The sequence below is a fragment of the Echeneis naucrates genome, chromosome 21 (assembly GCF_900963305.1).
Source record: "Echeneis naucrates chromosome 21, fEcheNa1.1, whole genome shotgun sequence".
Taxonomy (NCBI): domain Eukaryota; kingdom Metazoa; phylum Chordata; class Actinopteri; order Carangiformes; family Echeneidae; genus Echeneis; species Echeneis naucrates.
Window position 1 is genome coordinate 3,843,697 of NC_042531.1, and position 20,623 is coordinate 3,864,319.

Genomic DNA, 20,623 nt, shown 5'->3' on the forward strand with positions numbered 1-20,623 from the left:
TGATGACTTAACAAATCAGATGTTCAGATTTTTTCACAGAACCATTATTAACAGAGATGTTCTGTTGCTTACGGGGCAGCCATGTTACCTATGATTCCAAGTTATAGAATTCAAAAGTTGGGGAAACCATTACGCCCTTTGTAGTCGTAGGTAAAGTTCTAAGTTATTTTTCTATTTATTTACTTGTGCAACAAAGTTTAATAAGAAAATGTTAACATTCCTTATAGCTTTGAGAGCTATAAATATAAGTGCTCTAATTAGTGCACACAAAAAATCTGAAATTTTCCTCTGGAATACACAGATTTCTACTGCTACATCTGAATGTTTTCAGACAGCCATGAGCCAACAGTTTCAGGAGCACATTGGCAGCAGTAGTTTAACCTTTTCAGAGCTCTTCCCACGCTCCTCTCTGCTTGGGCTTGTCCCAGAGTTTATTACGCCACAGTATGAAGGCAGACGTGGGAGGCTGAGGTGAATGAAATGACAAAAATGACAGGAAATGTGTTTTTTTTTCCTTGCAACTGGAGGCCCAGAGGTGTTGAATGTTGGCTGTGCACTCAGTCTAGCAGGGGATGAGACAGGATGAGAGTTTTCTTACTTTCCATTTTGTTTCCCAAAATGGGAGTAAGTGACTGAGAACACATTTTGTGTTTACTTTCAGCTTACTGTGTATCCCATTTTTACACTTTGTAACACCTGTGGTTTCAAGCAGTGTGTGCTCATTCACTTTAAAGCAGCATCTTAACATCACTCCCACATATTTTGTATACTCTGGACTGCAGAATTGCAGAATTGCAGAAGGCAGTTACTTGGAATTTGACTTCTTGTTTGGAAAACTTGTTGATGCTCCTACTGACATTTCTACATGAGCACAGAGTTTCAAACTGCAGACGCATATCTGTATTTTTTTAAGAACTAAATACACTGTAATGATGCCAGACTCTCGCACTTGATCAGCTTTCTAACTAATCCAACTACTCTTTGTTTCCTGAGTTCAGAGGCTGGATCTTCTTTGGGTTCTCTCGCCACATTTTTGGTCTAAAGGGTCACAACTAATTGTGAAAACTCCTTATCAACAAGGTCTCCAAATGTATAACGTGAAATTCGCTCTCAGCCAAGTTTTTGGTCGTATTAGCGAAGTTATGGATTTGTTTTTCTTTGACTGGGTTAGGGTTAGTGGTGTATTTTTAGCAATATAAAAATTTCAGCTAGACATTAATGGAAATGTTGTAGAAGGCCACGTCTATCTCTGGCTTAATAGACACCAAAGAACCACACTGTGGTGATTGTATAAGAAAGCATTTTAAGAGGAAAGTAAAGTGGAAGCCTTAGTGGAAGGCTGGCCATTGGTACTCAAGGACAAAACATGACTTTTCTGAAACTAAATCAATCTGTGGACAAACCAACTTTTGGAATGGGGCACAGGCTTTTAGCCAGTATGTTGGAGACAATGCCAGATTCCATTAAACCAGGAAACAGGAGGAACACGCTACTGCACCAGAGAAAACAAGGATAAAACTTCCACTGTCTGGTGAGAGTAGACAGTGGAAAGAGTGAAAGCATGATGGAAATAACACTAGCAATATGTTTGTACTCTGGAGTGGAGAATATGTCCAATATATTCATGTGTTTATTAATTAATGTTAATTAGATAGAGAAATGTTGTAACCTGAGCTTTAAAGCAGTGTTGCAGAAAAATGCTCACATGGCAGAAAATAGTCTTGCCAAACAGCTACTCACTAACTGAACAACTTTGTGCAATGTTTGATTTTACTAGCGTAAACTCACAGAAAGGAACATGTCCACTTATTTCTGTTTGTGCTTAGTGAAGAGAGTTTGATGTGCTGGCCCACAAATCTGCTCGGTCATGTGAACTTTGTCCATCTGTTCGTGGGGCAGAAGTTGCAACACAGACTGACAAATGATAACAGGTCCAAGGTTGTGACAACATGAACATCTAACATCTAACTCTGTTTGTTTGTTTTTTGGCAATTCAGTGTAATTTGGGAGGAAATATGGCACATATTGAATATTGTATTGTTCTTTTTTATTAACAATGTAGATTAACTAAATTGAATCTGAGATATCAATACCAATAACTAAAGGTTCAAGTGGAAACAAACAGGGGAAAAAAACAACCATGCCATAAAATGTAAAGCATGGATGACAGCGATTTATTTTGTTTAAAGCAGCCCACTGAGCTGCTGTCCTGCTCTGAGTCATTATGAGCACATTCTACAAATATGATTCACTGAGAAAACCAATGAGAGGCAGCAGTAACAAGATGTGCTTCCAGCTGCTGTTCTTCAGTCACGGCCGATGCCGAAACTGTGACTGAACAACGGACAAAATTTTGAAAAGTGGAACAAAGCAATATAACACCGAGCACTCCTACATGATCCACTGTGTCCCATTTCCTCCCCAGCACCAAAGATTTAAGATTAATTTAAGAGATTTTAAATTCAAAACTGTATTTCTGTGAAGGCTGCAGCATTATTTTCTACTATTAAGGAGTTTACATAATGCCCATCATTATGCCATTTTCAGTTCAATGTTGCATTCTTCAAACTGCTTGTAATAATTCCAAAACCAAGTGATGTTGAGGCTTGTGTGGTCATTAATGATTATAATCTTGTTTATATTTGTAATTGGTAAATCATATATTTCATTATGGGTTAGAAAATTGTCAAAGAAATTTTCAAGGGTTTGGCTCCAGTTTATTTCTACTGAAATAATAAATACCTACCTACCTGAAATACCTAAAAATGAATCGGTCTAAAAATGTATAGACTGTCAGGCTTTCCATTGGTCCTTTTTTGTTAGTTGACTGAATTAATATGTTTAAAAATGGTTTCAACTTTGAATAGTGGAAAGCAGAAAAATACAGAAATGAAAGCGTTTTACAGAAGATAATTATTACCGTCCACTGATTTCATTAGTTCCACTACTTGACCTAAACCTCCCTGAGAATCAAGGCTAATGTCTGCTATGTCAGGTTTAAATTCTCATGTTCCTGATGGTGGAGAAATGCTGAGCATGCAAAAACTTTTTTCTCTTAAGGGGAAGAAAATGCAATCCCAGATTATGTCGTAGAATTGAGACCCAGGCCCTCAATACATGCCCTCAGTGCAACCTAAAATACATGCAACAACTTGCTCAGATGACTGACTGATCCTGTTTGAGAGGATAAGTCAGTGGCATACATCAGTATTCTCAAATAAGATCTTTATTTATCAGTATGGACATACAGAGTTGTTAGTCCATGTTGACTGTTGAAATTCAGGTCAAGATTACTTTATTATTCTTTGGCTAAAGGAAACATGCTGAGCATGAGAGGAACTCCCTTCATGACTATTTACTGATGACAATCGCATCTAAATCATTTTCTTTTTAACCATCTCTGGGAAAATATTAAGCTGGAGACAGTATTTAGCAGGCAGTGGAATTTTGAAGATACAGCATTAAATACTGCTTTGCTGGATTGATAAGAGGAAGAACAGCGTGGGAGTATACTAATATATTTGACAAAATTCAGCCTTTAAGTGTGGAAAGTAAGAAACTGTACTCATCATGCTAGAAATATTGTCTAAAAGCAGTTTGTGTGATCAGTGCAATCTCTAAATTAGGCTTAATGGAGTGTTAAGTTGAAGCCTTATAGTTTGAGTCACTTGACAAACAATGGGAGTTGCTCTTCCCATAGCAGAGCACAAGAATAGTCCCGGCATGACTAAATTGGATGCCTCTGAGGACGGTGTTGTTTTTAGCGTCAAGTGAAAGTTTATTTCTCAATATAAACATGACTTTCTTTTAGTGATGTGGGGAGAATTAAATCCACAGCTTTTTCCATTGAGACTCTAAAATGACAAAAACTGTACATAGACTTGTGAACATGGTCTACAGTTTATGAAATAAAGTAAATTAAAGCATTTCAGCAAAGTCTGAAAAAAACCCCACATGTATTGAGGTCGAACAATAATAAACCATCTTTCCTTCCACTTCTCGGCGCCTATACGTGGGCAGTTTTGTTCAAGGTACACAGTTGTATGCCAAACATATGCAGGATATGTATCTGTAATAATAATTCAAAGTCCATTTTTCAAAGAAATGTCTCTGATTTTAAGTACATCATTCTCCTTTAACAATAGGAAATCAAATCAGCATCACTATGACTACAAACCTAAAAACCAGACTATGGCTTTTGGAGTAAAAGGAAGTGTATTTCTTTGTGGTTAGAACTCCAGCATAGTTCTCTAAAAACATACTGAAATTTTCCTTCACAGACTATTCCAAAAGTGAGCAGAATACATTGACTCACCTAAAAGAAAGTGACTCAGGCACAGAACAGATGGAGGAAGGATGAATAAGTCGACAGAGCAGAACTGATAACCTCAACTCTGACCATTGTGTGCAGGATAGTTTTAACCACTCAGTTAAACCGGTGATTCAACAGCCCTGTCCCACCTCCATGAAATGAAAGCATAAACAGCACAGACAAAGGGGAGGAAGAGCATGTTTGGATTGCTACTCTAAAAACTCTGTTCACCTTCCTTTGCATTTCAACACAATCTAAGGCCATCAATAAAACCTTCTGCTAACCCTGACCAACCTTACTGTAATCTTGCTGAAAATAACTTGCTTTAACCATAATAAAAAAACATGAACTCGCTAAAAAAGAACTTATCTTAGCCTAAATATTGCATGTTGTCACTTTGGTTTCATTATACACAGAACATTATCAGATAAATGAAAGAAATTTAGTGTTGAGCATGAGATTTTTAGATCCTCTGACATTTTGTTATAGTCTGTTTTTTTTTTTTTTTTTTTTAAATAAATCTCTTAAAAAAAAAAAAAAAAAATCTATACTTCTTTCAATTGCACATATTTCAATGACCAAATATTTGACAAGTGTCTTTTGACAGTCAAGGGAACAGAGAAGAAGGCAGTATTTGATCTACTGAGGAACATTTTGGTTACCATCACATTAATGTGAAACTGATATCATGCCAATATGCAAAGACAAAGTAAAGTTATGCTGAAGTTTAAAGCCACACCTGGGCTTCCCTAATAGGAATCCCCAGAGACGGGCACTATTTCAACTATGACTCAGTCCCTAGAAAGCTGTAGGAAACGTGAACTACATTCAAAGCCACAATGTAGGAGTTAATGCACAGATCTGTGCTTTTTACCACAAACATTTTCACCATGACATCATATTTTTGTTGTTTATAATTCCCCTTGCACACCAGGTGACTTCGGTGTTTAGACTTTCCTGTGTGTGCAGCCATCACAAATTGAGTACATTTTCATTATTTATGTCCACAGCTACTTAAATTTTGATGATTGAGATCGGGGGTAACATATTCAGCCATTTTAAGCAAATAATTTATCTTCCTATCATTTTTTGAAAGATCAGAAATATTATTTCATGATCATAGTTAAAATATTAAATTGTTCAAGATAAAATGCAGATTAGATTTTTTTTTTCCTGTTCCTGATTGATTTAATAATTGCTTAGTCAACAGGATTATGGGTGATCAATCAAAGTAGTACACTCTTATGGAGTGACTTATGGATGAGGGGGTTGACAGGTTAATCAGGTCTGCATTAGAAATGCCTTGGATTTGTTGTCCTTCTCCCAAACCTGATGTAAAGTAAATGGAAGTTCAAGAGGAGGTTTTAAGTGGTGGTGTTGCAGCATATTTGGGATGCATCTATAGACTTTAACTCAACTGTAAAACAAAATCCAGATGGTAGGAAATTTCAGTAAGTTTGGTCCCATGAATTTTTGCTAAAAACGTTTTGTCAAACTTAAAAGTGAGACAGAACAATGTTTTCTTTTCCATTCAAGCCCAGGAAATGCTTTAAAGTGCCTGTAAATGTAATAAATCTGTCAGGTTGAGTTCAGCCTGAAATGCAAGCGGGGAAAAAAATGTGCTAAAGCAGCTCTGGTGTTTCGTCACTAGGAGGACCGGTGCTTGTCCCAGCAAAATCCCACTTGGTTGCCATGGTACATTGATCTTGAGCTTTGTTTAAACAGGGTTAAAACAATTCCAGATCTCTGCTAATATTATTTAAAACATGGAACTCACCAGCTTGATGTTGCTGTAGTTTTTTCGTAAAGGCAACAGCCTCCTCTGGTTACATAAAAATCCTGTAAAACATCCTGTAAACATCTAAGCTCAAATGTGTCCTCCCCAGCTTAGACTTCCTCTTCTGAGGAGACTTCAGCACATGTTGCAATTTCCTTTTCAGGGATCTTTTGAAAGCCAACTAGTGTCCTAATCTGTTGCGCAATAAATGGGAGGAGAGCAGCCTGGATCCTCTTGTTCATATGATTCACAGCATACACCGATCTCAGCATTTACAGCTTCTTTTTTTGTTACACTGTACATTATGTTATCCCTTTGTGTCAGATGAATGCAGTCATATAGCCCAGTTTTCATTGTTCGACGGTGTTCCTTATATATATATACGTTGGAAGTTGCAGTCAAAACACGATCATCCTGAGACCCCTTGTGGCTGCACAGAGAGGGAGCTTGAAATGAAAATACCTCTCTTTCTTCTTGTGGGTTGTCAAAACAGCTGTCTATACATGAGAGAAGGGAGGAGCCATTGTCATGGCATGTTCACATTTTTTGCTTGGGCTTGCACCTGTTACAACATACTTTTATTTAGCTGTATATGCCCTACCCTACTACCTACTATCTCCACCCTCCACTGTTGTTTTCACACTAATTAAGTGAATGAATTTGGCTGTAGTGTGAGACATCTGTTCTCAAAGACCTGAGTCAAGTTGGTAAACTACCAATGTTCAGCTATCTGCATTTTAAAACCACACGTTCAGAAAGAAACTAGAAGTCCTGTTTGACTAATATACAAAATATATTATACAAGATGTTTCAACCTGCACAGCTTTAGAAACATGTTCAATATCTGTGCAAGTTGTCATGGTGGCCTTGAGGTGACATGATCTGTAGGATGATGTACGTGGAGCAATTGCAGTCCTACAATGTAAATTTAACAGTCACCATAACTTGTCTGACTTGTCTCCTGCCCTCTGGCCAACTACACCCTCTACTGGTCTTCACTCCACAGGGAAATACGCTTAGTCTTAACCTCAGCTCTTAACAGATAAGATCTAAATTGTGAGGAAAACCAGGTGTTTTTTAATTCCTCATCTGTAGTTCACTGACACCATATACATATGGAAACAATTGCATATGGTATAAAACTCAGATAACTACTTAACTTTTTATGATCCTGATTTTATTTTTACATATGAACACTTAAAATGTGTACATTGTACATTTTACATTTTCTTCATCCACAGTACCACCTGTCAGGGGAAGTTAACAGTTTATAGACTGGTGCAGGCAAACTGAGGAAAGTCCTGACGCTGTAGTTTTCTGCACACTGAATTTGAGCTGTTGTCATTGAGTCTTTCACCATCTTTTAACTTTTCGTGATAAGTCACTCAGCACTTAACATGCTGCAGGGACTTTGACTGGAAGTGTGCACTTTATATCATGTATGCATCAGAAACAAGCTTTCCTCTGGTTTGAGAGTTATCCTTTACTTATCATAAGTCCATCATAAGTTAGACGGCCCTCTTGCCCCTCACTGGCATATAATATCTCATCTCCTTCCAAAACCTGGCAGAGGGAGAGAGGGATGGTGACAGTTGTATGTCCTGTCCGCCTGTCTCCTCCTCCTCTTTCCTCTTCATACATGTCTTCCTCTTCCTCCTCGTCCTCAGGTTCTTCCACCAACACACGGCACCTTGCTTCTTCCTCAGGTGACGCACTGACTCTGGGAAGAGATCCAGCTGAGCTGGGGTAATCTCTTCTAACTCAACCAGAACCACCTATAAAAGAGCAACTGAATTAAAACTTTTTTTTAAATAATTGAATTAAATATAATTGAATGTTTCTGGATGAATTAGATCGAATTTTCATTGAATGAACTGAATGGTTTGTCTCCTTAAAGCAAAGTCCATCAGATGGACTATATGGTGTGTTCTGAGCAGGTTAATTGGACTAAGTGATTCAGAAATACTCTTTACTTACTTACTTACTTAATTTTTTATTTCCATGTCACCTTTGGGGCAGATGAACTCCACATTGAACTAACAGACACACCTCTGTGTGTATATCTCTGGCTAAAGTTGTTGAGTTTTTGCCAGCAGCTGTCTGGAGCGTTAATGCTGGAAAGTCAGTTGTCTCTAATCTGTTTTTATACCCAGTAAAGAGCATCTTTTGTTTTTGTAGTTCTTGTATTTCTAACAAAGTGATCCCTCTTTGTTCTAGCTGATTCCATGAATTTCAAGCGTGAAACCTTCCCAGTGAATCCATACGAGAACCCTTTTAAGTAGCTCATGGAAAAATAACTAGTGACATAATAAGGTAAATATAAGTATTACATTGATCTTGCTATGGAAATATATTTATTATTAAGTACTCTGATCACTTGATTTGGGGATTCTTTGTTCATATTAACATGAAACTCCAATATTCACTCTTATTTAGCTGTGGCTCTGGTCTTCTCTTCTCTTCTTCAGCTGCCAGTTTTTCCACTTCCTTCAGTATTGTTGTCTGGTGCTGTGTATGTTGGGTTTATCAAAGCTTCCTAAAAATAGCACTGATAGGACCAGTGAGATAAAACCATGAACTAAATCTGCTATATCTTCTGTGTGGATTTATTACTGAGGGCCACCTTTTTCAATGGAGTGACTGTGAAATATACATTTTTGGCACTTTACCAAAGGACTTTATCAACCCTGGACATACATTGTCATTACATGAAGTGCAATTGATTTTAATGTAGCCCAGGATTAAAATTTGCCTAGAGCTAAATTACATAAAATTGGTAAGGTACTTGTACCTCCGTGGCAAATTTTCCTCAATAAAAACATCCTGTAGTAGTTTCAGGTAAAGCTCTAATCTGCTCTGAAGAATGTGCACTAATAAGTCTTCACTCACCTTGAGCGTTCCCTCCAGCAGCACTCTGTGCATTGCTGCTACACACTCCAACTGCTGCCTTGTATCTGGATGGACTTCTTCGTCACCATCAAAGCTGGTGCTGCTGTTGCTGTCACCTGTGTTGCTTTGGCAGTTGTCATTGCTGTTCTTGGAGAGGTTGTTGTTGTTATTGCTACTAGTGCTTGTTGTTTGTCTTTTGCTGGTGAAAGTGGATGCTGTGTAGACCAGAAGGAGGCGGCGGCTGGCTTGTATGTTTTCTTCCACTGAGTCCACAATGGCTGCAAGAAGAAAACCAAAAGATGAGCAGACACAGCGGAGAGACCTTTGAAAAATATGAAGTTAATAAAAGATGCATTAGTGCGATACGTCCAGTTGTTGTAACCAGTGGACCCCGAACCTAGGCTGTAATACTCCCAAAAATGAAGAAAATAATACCACAATGCTGACTCACGGTCAGTGACTTACCCTGCCCTGGTAGGCAGTCACGACCTGCTATGAAGAGTTTGTAACCACAGGCCTTTTCCAGCACTTCAGGGAGAGTGTGAAGGGCAAATGTCTCCACTTGCTCGCTGTATCCAATAGCACATGGCTGAGGGTATGCCACATAGGCATCATAGAGCTTCCCATCTAAATCTGGATGGCACAGAGAAAAAACAGTTTTATTCAGAAAGGCCTGCTGCAAATAGAGATGCAAGCTTTGGACTAATATATGATTCTAAGTATTTTTTTGTTTTTCCTACAAAATACAACACAAAACAATTAAAATATTGAATCTTTGGACTTTATAAGATGTTTTATATTGCATTATTAATAAAACACTGCTAGACTGTCTTCTGTATACTCATAAGCACATACAGGTTATCATCACTATGGACTGTCAGTCCGAGATGCCTAAATGAAATACAAACAAATAGAACAAGCAACCAATTCAGTTATCTTTCAGTTACACAGCCAGCATGTGAAGTATTACCTTTATTTGTATAGAGGACTGGAAACACTCTCCTAAACCACAGCACAATGTCAACTTTGAAAAGGTAGTAAATGATAACACTGATGATAAAGAGAACTGTCACAGCCCCAAACACGGATCCAACGGGAACTATGATGTCTGGATCTGAGGACATGAACATAAAGAACATAGCATGCAGTTTTAGATTGTTTCTGTGGCACTGCAATTTAAATCAGCACATCATTAATTGTTATGACAGAGATCAAAACATCTTTTCAGGTGTTTATCCCAGAATATGGATGAACTGTTTCTGAGACGCAAGACAGTAAATAAAAATGTCTGTTCATACTTTTTTGTTTATCAGCCTCATGAAGCATTGGCCAATACCAGTCACCTTAAAATGCCCTATTGGCCAAATTAGTCGAATTAAGCACAATTCCTTACCTGTTGGTAGCAAAGTAAAATATCCCTCAGGAAAGCCACGGGAACTGTAAACACGACAAGTGTAGTTGACGTAGAAATCTTCCTCCTTCAGCTTGGTAAACATCAGCAGGCGTTCCAACCAGATACCTTTTTTAGGAGCATTTTGAACCCACATACTGGTGAGAAAAAACAAGTGATGCAACAAAATGTGATGTTATTGTGCTGGATTACAAAAAGTGTCAAAGTGATTGGTTAAATTGACCCCCTCCCCAAAAAAGAGCAATCAATAAAGCGAACAACAACAACAACAACAACAAAAACAATACTGCACTGACCTTGGTTCTGATGTGTAGACCCGATCAGAGGGATGGGTAGTGGAAATGAAATCACCTCTGGCCAACCAAACGATGAACCAAACAATGGATGGCATTTCAGTTCCCGGCACAAACACACGACACCGTTTAGTAAAATTCAACCCTAAACACAAACAGTAAATAGTAAAACAGTCAAACAGTTTACCTGTTTATTACGTATATTTAATTCTTATGAGATCGCTAAATCCTGGTGGGTGCTTGAATGGAGGATAGCACTGTGTAAGATGTGGACAAATGTTTGAGGATGACAAAATGATACTCCAGCTTATTTTACAAGCTTCTCTACCTTAACTAGTGCTGTGTGGTAAGGACAAATATGTATATCCCAATATAGGTAATTTTATTTATGCTACAACAAGCACTGGTAGCAATAACAACAACAACCTCTCCAAGAACAGCAATGACAACTGCCAAAGCAACACAGGTGACAGCAACAGCAGCACCAGCTTTGATGGTGACGAAGAAGTCCATCCAGATACAAGGCAGCAGTTGGAGTGTGTAGCAGCAATGCACAGAGTGCTGCTGGAGGGAACGCTCAAGGTGAGTGAAGACTTATTAGTGCACATTCTTCAGAGCAGATTAGAGCTTTACCTGAAACTACTACAGGATGTTTTTATTGAGGAAAATTTGCCACGGAAGTACAAGTACCTTACCAGTTTTATTTAATTTAGCTCTAGGCAAATTTAAATCCTGGGCTACATTAAATCAATTGCACTATATATATCTAGTATTTTTCTTAGTTATATATATGCACACATATATGCACACAAAATTAATGGCAATTTCTCTTTTTCTCCTTTTACTTTAAAATTTCCATTTTACATATAAAAGGACAACACAATTAAAACATAAAAAAAATAAATAAAACACAAACATCAAATGGACAAATACTGGTTAGAGTATCTGGAAGTGCAATTTTTCAAGTAATTGGTATTTCAGTTAGTTTTCTTTTTTTTATAGTCTAGTTTTTGTTGCATTTTAATGATTCTTATAATCATTAGAATGATTATCAGACGTTACACACATTTTTATATTACACTGTGATACATACGGTAATATCACAGAGCACTAACTGAACTGTACACTCAGATTTACCAATGAAAGGTTAGTAATGTTTCAAAACAATGCAAATGTTGGTCTGAGCAAAACCCAGATAATCAGTTTCAACAAGAACCTTTGCAGCTGGGAAGCAGCATATTTCTCAGAATATGTTGCAGATAAGGACTCACCCATCTGTGCTTTGATTATTTCACCGGCTGGTTCAAGCACTTGTGGAACCATTGAGTACACGTCTGAAAAGACAGACCACAACATGAAAACAGACACAGTTGAGGTTTCTAATCATATATATATATATATATATATATATATATACACAGAATGTAACACCAAAGGGTGAATCAGCTCTCTAACAGCTCTTCCTGCTCCGTTTTTGGAGTTATTCTCCTACTCTGCCATCTTGTGGATAAGTCCCTCTCTTGCACATCAAACATTTTTCTCCTTTCTGACCTGAAACATCTGCGTCAATTGTCTCAGACACAGATCCATTGATGCCTCCAAGGCTGAAGGTCAGAGTGCAGGTGTGGAAACGGTCATGTTGAGCATCCACCATGTTAATCATCAGTGTTGTCCTGTCTCTGTAGTTATACCCATCTTTCTCATCCTCTATCAGCTCACAGCCCTAAATGAGGATAAGAAGGACAAAAGTCAGTTTTTTGATCATGTTTATAAAATTGAAATAGTAAAAGGAGACAGATAAAACTAATCTCTCTTGTATGTTTGGCCATATAACAACAGCTGAACAAAACTGAAAATGAGTTTAAATGTGTAGTGCTTCACTTTTCGCTTACTCACTGTGTACCACTTGATGGAGGAAGGAATGTTGTAGCGGTCCAGCTTTTTGATGTAATCCTTCAGAGGACAAGACAACGTGTCGGAGACTCCTTTTGAAATCATTTGAACAGCTTTCCTTGGCCTCCCACATTCTCCAGGAATTGGCAGTTCCACTACCAGCTCAGTGGCCTGCCTGCAGCACTGAAAAGGAGTTCTGTTGGAGAAATTCAGGATAAAATGAGCTCCTTATTACCACAAATTTATCAGCAAAAGAGCAGTGAGCAGGTGGATCAAGTGTCAGGTGAAATCCCACCAAACCTTTCACTCAAAGGTATTTTTTGTTTGTGTCTCTGCTGACATCATCGTACCTCAGTATGCTCACATATTCCCCACTGTCCTCCAGCGTTACATTAAGAAACCACAGGGTCTCCATCTGCACCAGGATTTGACCGGTCTGGTTGCTTATTTCTTGACCTGTCTTTGAGTGATACCAGGTGATGTTGTATGGGACCGATGTGAAGTCAAAGACGTCAGGAGAAACTACGGTGCTATTCAGCATCGCCACATCCCCAGGAACAGAGAAAACCCTCTCAAACTGGGTCTTGTAGTTTGTACAGTTCTCTGCAACAAACACACGTTAGTGGAGAAACAATTTGTCAACGGACAATTCAGGAATTTCAGGCAAGAAATGAATGTTTAGAAGGCTGAGTAGACAGTTATAATAGACTTCCTGCCAGAAAAAATCAAGTTTTTGCTTTATCTAATTTATTTTAAGAATCAGAGGTTAGGTTTAGGTCTTCAGCTTACTATTTATATTCACCAATTAGAAGAAGAAGAGCCATCATGAGAAAGTATATTTGCTGTTGTTGGCTTTAGTTTTTGGCATTTGATTTGTAGCTCCGGGAATGAGAGCTGCTCAGAGGGCATGGTGCCTGGCTTCCAGTATTTTTCCGTGGTGCTCTATGTTGCTAATATGGATTCTTATGACTCCCTGGCAAGTGTAACTGAGACAAGAGCACATTTTGTTTTTTCCCATTATACCCCTAAAATACTAGAAAACTGAGGGAGAAATTTTGAATCTATCTGGTGCCCCATCATATACTGTGTAATGTATACCTTTTTCATGCTGCAATTAACTTTCCATGTTTGGGCAGATTCAGGTTTCCCTTCACGTGTTTCATAAGAACAGAAAAGTAACAGTTCCCTTTTATAGGTAGACAGCTAGTGGTGTGTGTGTTTGTTTTTTGTTTTTGTTTATGTTTTCATTTTATAAATCTTTTTTAAATTACAGTTGACTGTAACTGTTACTGAGCTCACCTTCAAATCCTGTACAGATCCCATATAACTGGAAGAAAATCACAAGGCTTCCCACTGCTGACCTCAGGCCCATGGCTAAAAAAAACAAACACATACAAGCGCTGATAAGAAAGAACATAGTATACAAACATGACTGAAACTAATGTTTTGAAAGAAAAGACACAAATAACAGCCTGAAATAGAAACAGTGTTAGGGAGGGAGTAAGTGAATCATTGACCCTTACCCCTACTGGATTATTGCAACGTGAAGCTGATAAATCTGGAGGGACGATGTGATGCTGTGACAATAACCAGATCAGTGTGTCGGTTTGTGCCAGTTTTGTTGAATGCGTTAAGTAATCTGAAGGTAAAAGCATATTTACAGTTAGAAAAAACTTGTGCAATTTTGAACAGTGACTAAGGTCCAGTTCTATTTTGTATTCATAATAACAAGAACTGGATGTCCAGTCATTTGACGTGTAGGTGGATTGTAGTATGTGACTAAAGCTGGAGCAGACAGATGTATTTGGATGTGTTAGGTTCAACATATAAAGCTTCATAAACAAGTTTTAATTGCTATATTACCATTCATGTTTTTTTTTTTGTTTTTTTTTTTTTGTTTCTAATAATATTTTTGTAAGTAGATATAATAAAATCAATTATAAACTTTGGAGCTGTTCTTTTTATGTTGGCCATACATTAAAGATAAATAACATTCTTATAGTACACCAACAGTAGATTTTTAGTAATGGCCAGATTTTTTGACTTGTCAGTCTTCAGTCTTGATGTTACTCACTGACATGGGCTCCAGGAAACCTCTTGTAAACATAAGTTGTGTAAAAGATAAAGAAAGTCAAATTTATGGCTCAATATTATATAGGTGAAACTTGCAAGACATTTAGAACATTTTGTTTAACAGATATGTATAAAGATTGGTTTGAACATTGACAGCTTCAGTATTGTTTGAGCGTGACATCAGGCCACATTGAGATGGGAAAGTCCTCAGCATATAAGATCTAATTAACCACATTTACTGTCACACTTGGTGACCACAGTGCCAGATTAAAAGTAATTACTTTCATCACTCTTTGTGGTTTCTGAAGTACACAGTTTCACTGTACCTGAGGCTTCTCAGGGCATGAAATTAATTTTTAAAAATGTGGTTTATATCACTCTCCTAGGGGGATTTTATAGAATTTATGTGGGTGGGTTATTGTAAGCTTAACTCACAGTTTCTTGTGAAATAAAGCACAGTCCTTTGCAAGCCAACAGTAGCAACAAAATGAGAAAGCAACATGAAAAACGCAAGAGTAAATAATCTAAACCACAGTCTATATTTCTAATCTGCTTTCAAATCAGCAAGGCTTGATTTGAAAGATTGAGGCCGGTTTGTGGTTTAACTAGTTTCAGTGAATGTGAGGTGGAGTAGGTGTTGCTGTGCTTTGACATTGTTTTCTGCTCACCCCCTTTTTACACTTTTTTTTTTTCCATCCGTTTTACACCTTCGTACTTTTACATACACAAAACTTTGTCCCAGTGAAGCCATACTGGCAAAAGTACAGATAATTGCATTATAGTCCCAAAAGGAGCAAGCGTGACATTATGGACTCTAGGTATAGCTGACTGGGTGACTGTAACGCCATCTAATGTCATTAAGAATTCATTACTGTAATTATACTGCACATCATTGAATGTCATGAACTATGACCTTCTGAGGATGTCATATATAAGTGCCATATTTAGTGTAACATCTTGGAATTTTCTTTTGGAACACAGATTTCTACTGCTACATCTGAATGTTTTCAGGGAGGGAGTTTTCAGAGCACGTGGGCAGCAGTAGTTTAACTCTGGGACAAGAAAAAGCAGAGAGGAGCATGACAAGATTTCTGAGGGTTCATTAGGCCATGAAGGGAGACATGGGAGGCGGGTGAACGGAATTGACTGACTCACATGAAGAAGAGGTTTTTGTTGTTGCAAGTGTTTCCTTGCAGTCAGTTGAGGAGTGGCTGAGACACTGTTTCATTTACCAATGGTAGAACAAATCTTGTGTTTACTTTCAGTTTGCTCTGTATCCCACTTTGACACTTTGCAAAACAATTACTTAACACCTGTGGTTGCGAGCAGTGTGTGATCTTTCATTTTAAAGCAGCATCTTCACCTCACTCCCACATATTTGTGTTCACTGATCTTCAATGCAGAGTGCAGTTACTTCTTGTTGGGAAATCAACACAGCAGGTTTCTAATACTACATTTTAATGTTAACATTTCTGTATCTTAATTTATTTTTTTTAATTTAAGAAGTTAAATCAAAGGTAATGGTGCCAGACACTGGCACACTTGATCAACATCCTATCTACTCTGTATTTTCTACGTTTGCTGGTCAGCGGTAGAATTAGACTGATTTCTCTAAAACAAACCCAACTCAACTCAACCTAAATGTACTGATTACAATATGAGCCTATTTACTTGATAAAAACATTTATCTCCCACTCCCTGTGATCAGAAAAGAAGATGGTCTGACACCTTGATGAAAGGAAAGCCACCGGTGGTGCAAAGCAACGGAAGCCTACAAGGTTTTTGTTGGTGACTCTGGTTTGGTTTGCTGCATGCCCTTCCCTACTCTCTCTCCCCCATTTCCTGTCGCCCTTCCATCTGTCCTATCTAGAAATACAGTGTATGGAGAATCCAGCCTCTGGAATGGGACACAGCTATATTGAGCCACTTAGTTATATATGGGAGAGATAATACAGAAACAATATCATAATATAAATGATAATCATAAATAATAACCTGCAATGCAATGGAAAATAGGGATTTTTTTTTATCAGTGGTTCAATGCAGCCCACTGACCTGCTGTCCTGCTCTGAGACAGAGTGAACACAAAGTATACAAATATGATTCACTGGCAAAATAAACATGAGGCAGCAGCAACAAGATGTGCTTCCAGCTGCTGTTTTTAAGTCACAGCCATTGCTGAAACTCTGACTGAAGAACAAACAAAATGTTAAAGAGTGGAACAAGAGTGGAACAAATCCTTGATGGAAACTATTACAGCAAGTACTCCTACATGGTTTTCTCCCGAGCATCAGAGATTATTTTCATCAAAGATTTTATCAATTCCAAACTGTATTACTGTGAAGACTGCACTGTTATTTGATATTATTAAACAGTTTACAAAATGAAACTTCTGTGAAAATGTGTTCATAGTGCTTGGATAATCAGAATTGAGAATCAAAATCAGAATAGCCTTGATGGCCAAGTATGCATTTGCATACAAGAAATTTGACTCTGGTTGAGCTTTGCTCTCCTTCTCAGTTTAAAATGTTATTAAACTAAACTTAACATAAGTAAGGTTGAAAATGTAAACAATTTACAAATATGTACAGCAATTGCAAACATTTTTTTAACATGTACACAAAAGTTTGGACACACCTTCTCATTCTAATGAATAGGAAAGTATGCATAAGAATTTAAATATTGGACATTGAATATATATACAAAGAAGACGCTAAGATGCTAGTTTTGTAATTCACAATACAAAGATATTCAAAGTACTTATTGATATATTATTGATTATGATCCTGTTTTCAGAATGATTGGTAAATTACATATTTCATCATCAGTCAGAAAATTCAGGTAAAAGAAGAGCTTGCTTCAGTTTTTGTTCTTAGATAGAACCAAAATATATCTAAAAATCTGTAACACTAAAAATGTATAGACTGTCAGACTTTTTATTGGTCCTTTTTTGTCAGTTGACTCAAATGGTATGTTGATAAATAGTTTCAGCTTTGAATAATTGATTCCTTACACTGCAGAAACAAAAGTGTTTTGGTTTTTTAAATTACCAAAGATAAACGTTGCACCCTATTCATTTTCTTAGTTTGATTAATCCATCAGTATCAGCTGAACATATTCAGACATGAAATGTGCTGAGCATTAGAGGAACTCTCTGAATGACCACCTACTGAAGAAAAGTAATAAAAAAAATTAAATTACATTAAATTAATGTAATAACTAAACTTTAATTAAATTAAATTACATCAGCAAACTGGAGAAAAACACGTCTAATAACAATAAACCTTATTTCCTGTCACTTCTGTGCGCCTATATGTTGGCCTATATTGGTACACAGCTCTATGCCACAACTCTGCAGGATGTGGCAAAATAAGTTCTTAGAAGCAGAAAATACCTGAACAGAAATCACATGATAGTTTATCCACACTTTAGATACATGGTATCTAAGAGAGGCTTGGCCCAGCAAACCCAAAGTTGTTTTCTTTCAAAGCAGCATCTCTGATTTTAGGTACATAATGTTGCTTTGATAGGAAGAAATTAAGTCACCATTACTATGACTAAAAACCAGATCATGGCTTTTGGAATAACAGGAAGTGTGTTTATTTTTTGATCAGAAGTAGAGTTTTGAATTACAATTCTCTAAAAGCATACAAAAATTTCCTTCACAGAGTATTCCAAAAGTGACCAGAATATATTGACTCACCTCAAAGAAAGTGACTCAGGCACAGAACAGATGGAGGAAGGATGAATGAGTTTATATGGCAGTTCAGAGCTGATAAATGAAACCTCAACTCTGACCATAGCGTGCAGCACTTACTTGTTAAACCGGTGATTCAACAGCCCTGTCCCACCTCCATGAAATGAAAGCATAAACAGCACAGACAAAGGGGAGGAAGAGCATGTTTGGATTGCTACTCTCAAAAGTCTGTTCACCTTCCTTTGCATTTCAACACAATCTAAGGCCATCAATAAAACCTTCTGCTAACCCTGACCAACCTTACTGTAATCTTGCTGAAAATAACTTGCTTTAACCATAATAAAAAAAAAAACTTGTACTCACCATAGAAGAACTTATCTTAGCCTAAATGTTGCACTTTAACCTTGAAAAAAACCATTGTCACTGTGGTTTCATTATACACAGAACATAATCAGATTTATATATACATAAATTAAAGAAAATTTGTGCCGCAGTTCAAGTCATGAGATTTTTAGATCCTCTGGAATTTTGGGTTAGCCCTGTGTTGTTTTGTACTTTTGTATTTTTTCTCCCCCACAAAAGCTATACATCTTCCAATGGCATATATTACAATAACCAAACATTTGACAAAAGTAGTTCTGCTGCCTCACAACAAGAAGGTCACGGTTTCAGTTCCTGGGCCTGGGGCCTTTCTGTGCAATCTCCATATTGTCGTGCGTGTCCCGTGCGTGTAAAATTTCCTCAGAGAGGAACGTCCATAGGTCTGTGTGTGAGTGCGTGTGGTTGTTGGTCTCTGTCTGTCTCTGTGTGTTGGCCCTTTGATGGACTGGCGACCTGTCCAAGGTGGCTCCACCCTTGCCTAATGTGAGCTGGGATTGTCTCCAGCACTCCCCATGACCCGGAAACGGATAAGCAGCAGAAGATCAAGTGTCTTTAATCTCCAAAGAGTCAAAGGAACAGAGCACTACTGGGGAACATTTTTGTTACCATCAATTAAATGTCAAACTGATCTTACGGCATTTCTTCCCAAAAAAATATGCAAAAACAAAGTTACGATGAAGTGTATAGATCCACATCTGGGCTTCCATAATAGGCGGCGGAATCTCTGGAGATGGGTGCTATTTCATCTATGACTCAGTTCCTATAGAGTTGTAGAAGACATGAACTACATTCAAAGCCACAGTGTAGGAGTTAACACAGATCTGTGCTTTTTACCGTAAACATTTCAGTCACCAGTGTACTTCCCATCTTTATTTTCCCTCTTGTAGACCTGGGGACTTCTCTGTGGTCAGACCTTGCAGTGTACTGCCATTGCAAGTTGAAGAAATTTGAATGTCTGAACGTGCACTCTTTGGTTGTAGAAATATAGAAGAAAATTCTTATATGAACCACAAACTCAAACTGGACGAGGGATGCAACAGTACAGTTTTCCCATGGTTCGGGATGCATCATGGTTTTTAGGCCATGGTAACGGTTCGGTTTCGATATCTTGATATAAAACTACCCACTAGAAAAAGCAATATATTGCATGTAAAAATGTACGTATGTATATGTATGTATATGTATGTATATACATCTATATATATATATATATAGGTATATATAGACGTATATACGTATATGTATAATTTTGATTAATAATGTCAAACTGCACCGAACTGATTAAAGTTGGGATTGTCTCTGCTCTTATTGTGGAAACCACTGCCAAATTATGCATACAAGTGTGAGAAACCTATGCCTGTTAATTTTTTGTCCCATGGCCCTGTCCCCACATCCGCTGTGAGCGCATATGTGTGGGTGTGTGTGAAGGCACTGCCGCCTGTTTCTTGGGAGTACATACTCACAGTCGTTAATGTGTTCTACACCACAGACAACAACAGTTTTTGCCTTTGTGGGAAGCCCTGTGGAAAAACACACACATTAACATATGTTATAATCCAGACTGAGAATACTATGGAAGAAACAAGAGTCTGAAACAGACACAATTTACTGGAGAACTTCACTTTTAAAATAGTCACAAGAGGCTTTGAAACTGCTCATTGCCTCTCGCTCTCCCTCTACCTCTCTCACTCAGATGAAAACATTTTGGTACTTATTATTTATTTGTTCAGAAATCCCCTGGCAAAAATCTAATAAATCACCTGGAAGGAGGCCTGGGCTGAATACTGCTGAACTCAAAGTCAATATTCCTGCTAATCTGTGTGTGCACTGCCAACCTTTGCCAAAAATCACCCTTCATCTTCACTCCCAAACTTAGCAGCTACTACAGTTTTGAATA

General features: G+C 37.7%; 2 protein-coding genes across 3 annotated transcripts in view; both read right to left on the minus strand.

Moving 5' to 3' along the window:
* The window catches only part of LOC115061785 (interleukin-1 receptor type 1-like), a 16,442-nt gene extending 10,025 nt beyond the window's left edge, over window positions 1-6,417 (minus strand). The window contains exon 1 of the mRNA XM_029530295.1: window positions 6,090-6,417. The gene's annotated coding sequence lies outside the window, so the exon portion shown is untranslated. The remainder of the gene's footprint in view (window positions 1-6,089) is intronic.
* Window positions 6,418-7,262: 845 nt separating this feature from the next.
* LOC115035240 (interleukin-1 receptor type 1-like) lies at window positions 7,263-18,485 on the minus strand. Of its 2 annotated transcripts, XM_029492971.1 has the most exons (13): window positions 18,352-18,485; window positions 14,099-14,214; window positions 13,875-13,949; window positions 12,926-13,178; window positions 12,579-12,771; window positions 12,234-12,405; window positions 11,954-12,016; window positions 10,686-10,827; window positions 10,372-10,526; window positions 9,949-10,092; window positions 9,444-9,611; window positions 8,979-9,256; window positions 7,263-7,864 (listed from the first exon to the last, which is right to left on the minus strand). In XM_029492971.1, the coding sequence occupies exons 3-13, from the start codon at window positions 13,945-13,947 to the stop codon at window positions 7,598-7,600; spliced, it is 1,908 nt and encodes a 635-aa protein (XP_029348831.1). In that variant the 5' UTR covers window positions 13,948-13,949; window positions 14,099-14,214; window positions 18,352-18,485; the 3' UTR covers window positions 7,263-7,597. The 2 variants fall into 2 exon arrangements, with proteins under 2 accessions (XP_029348831.1, XP_029348832.1); XM_029492972.1 differs by lacking the exon at window positions 14,099-14,214 and having other exon boundaries at window positions 18,352-18,424.
* Between the last annotated feature and the right edge of the window lie 2,138 nt (window positions 18,486-20,623).

Coding starts and splice junctions, on each gene's coding strand:
- LOC115035240 (XM_029492971.1), bottom strand. CDS start 13,947: ATGGGCCTGAGGTCAGCAGTGGGAAGCCTTGTGATTTTCTTCCAGTTA. Junction 10,828..11,953: donor AATAATCAAAGCACAGATGG/GTGAGTCCTTAT, acceptor GTTTGTGTTTAG/GGTTGAATTTTACTAAACGG. Junction 10,093..10,371: donor TTTTACTTTGCTACCAACAG/GTAAGGAATTGT, acceptor TCATGTCCTCAG/ATCCAGACATCATAGTTCCC.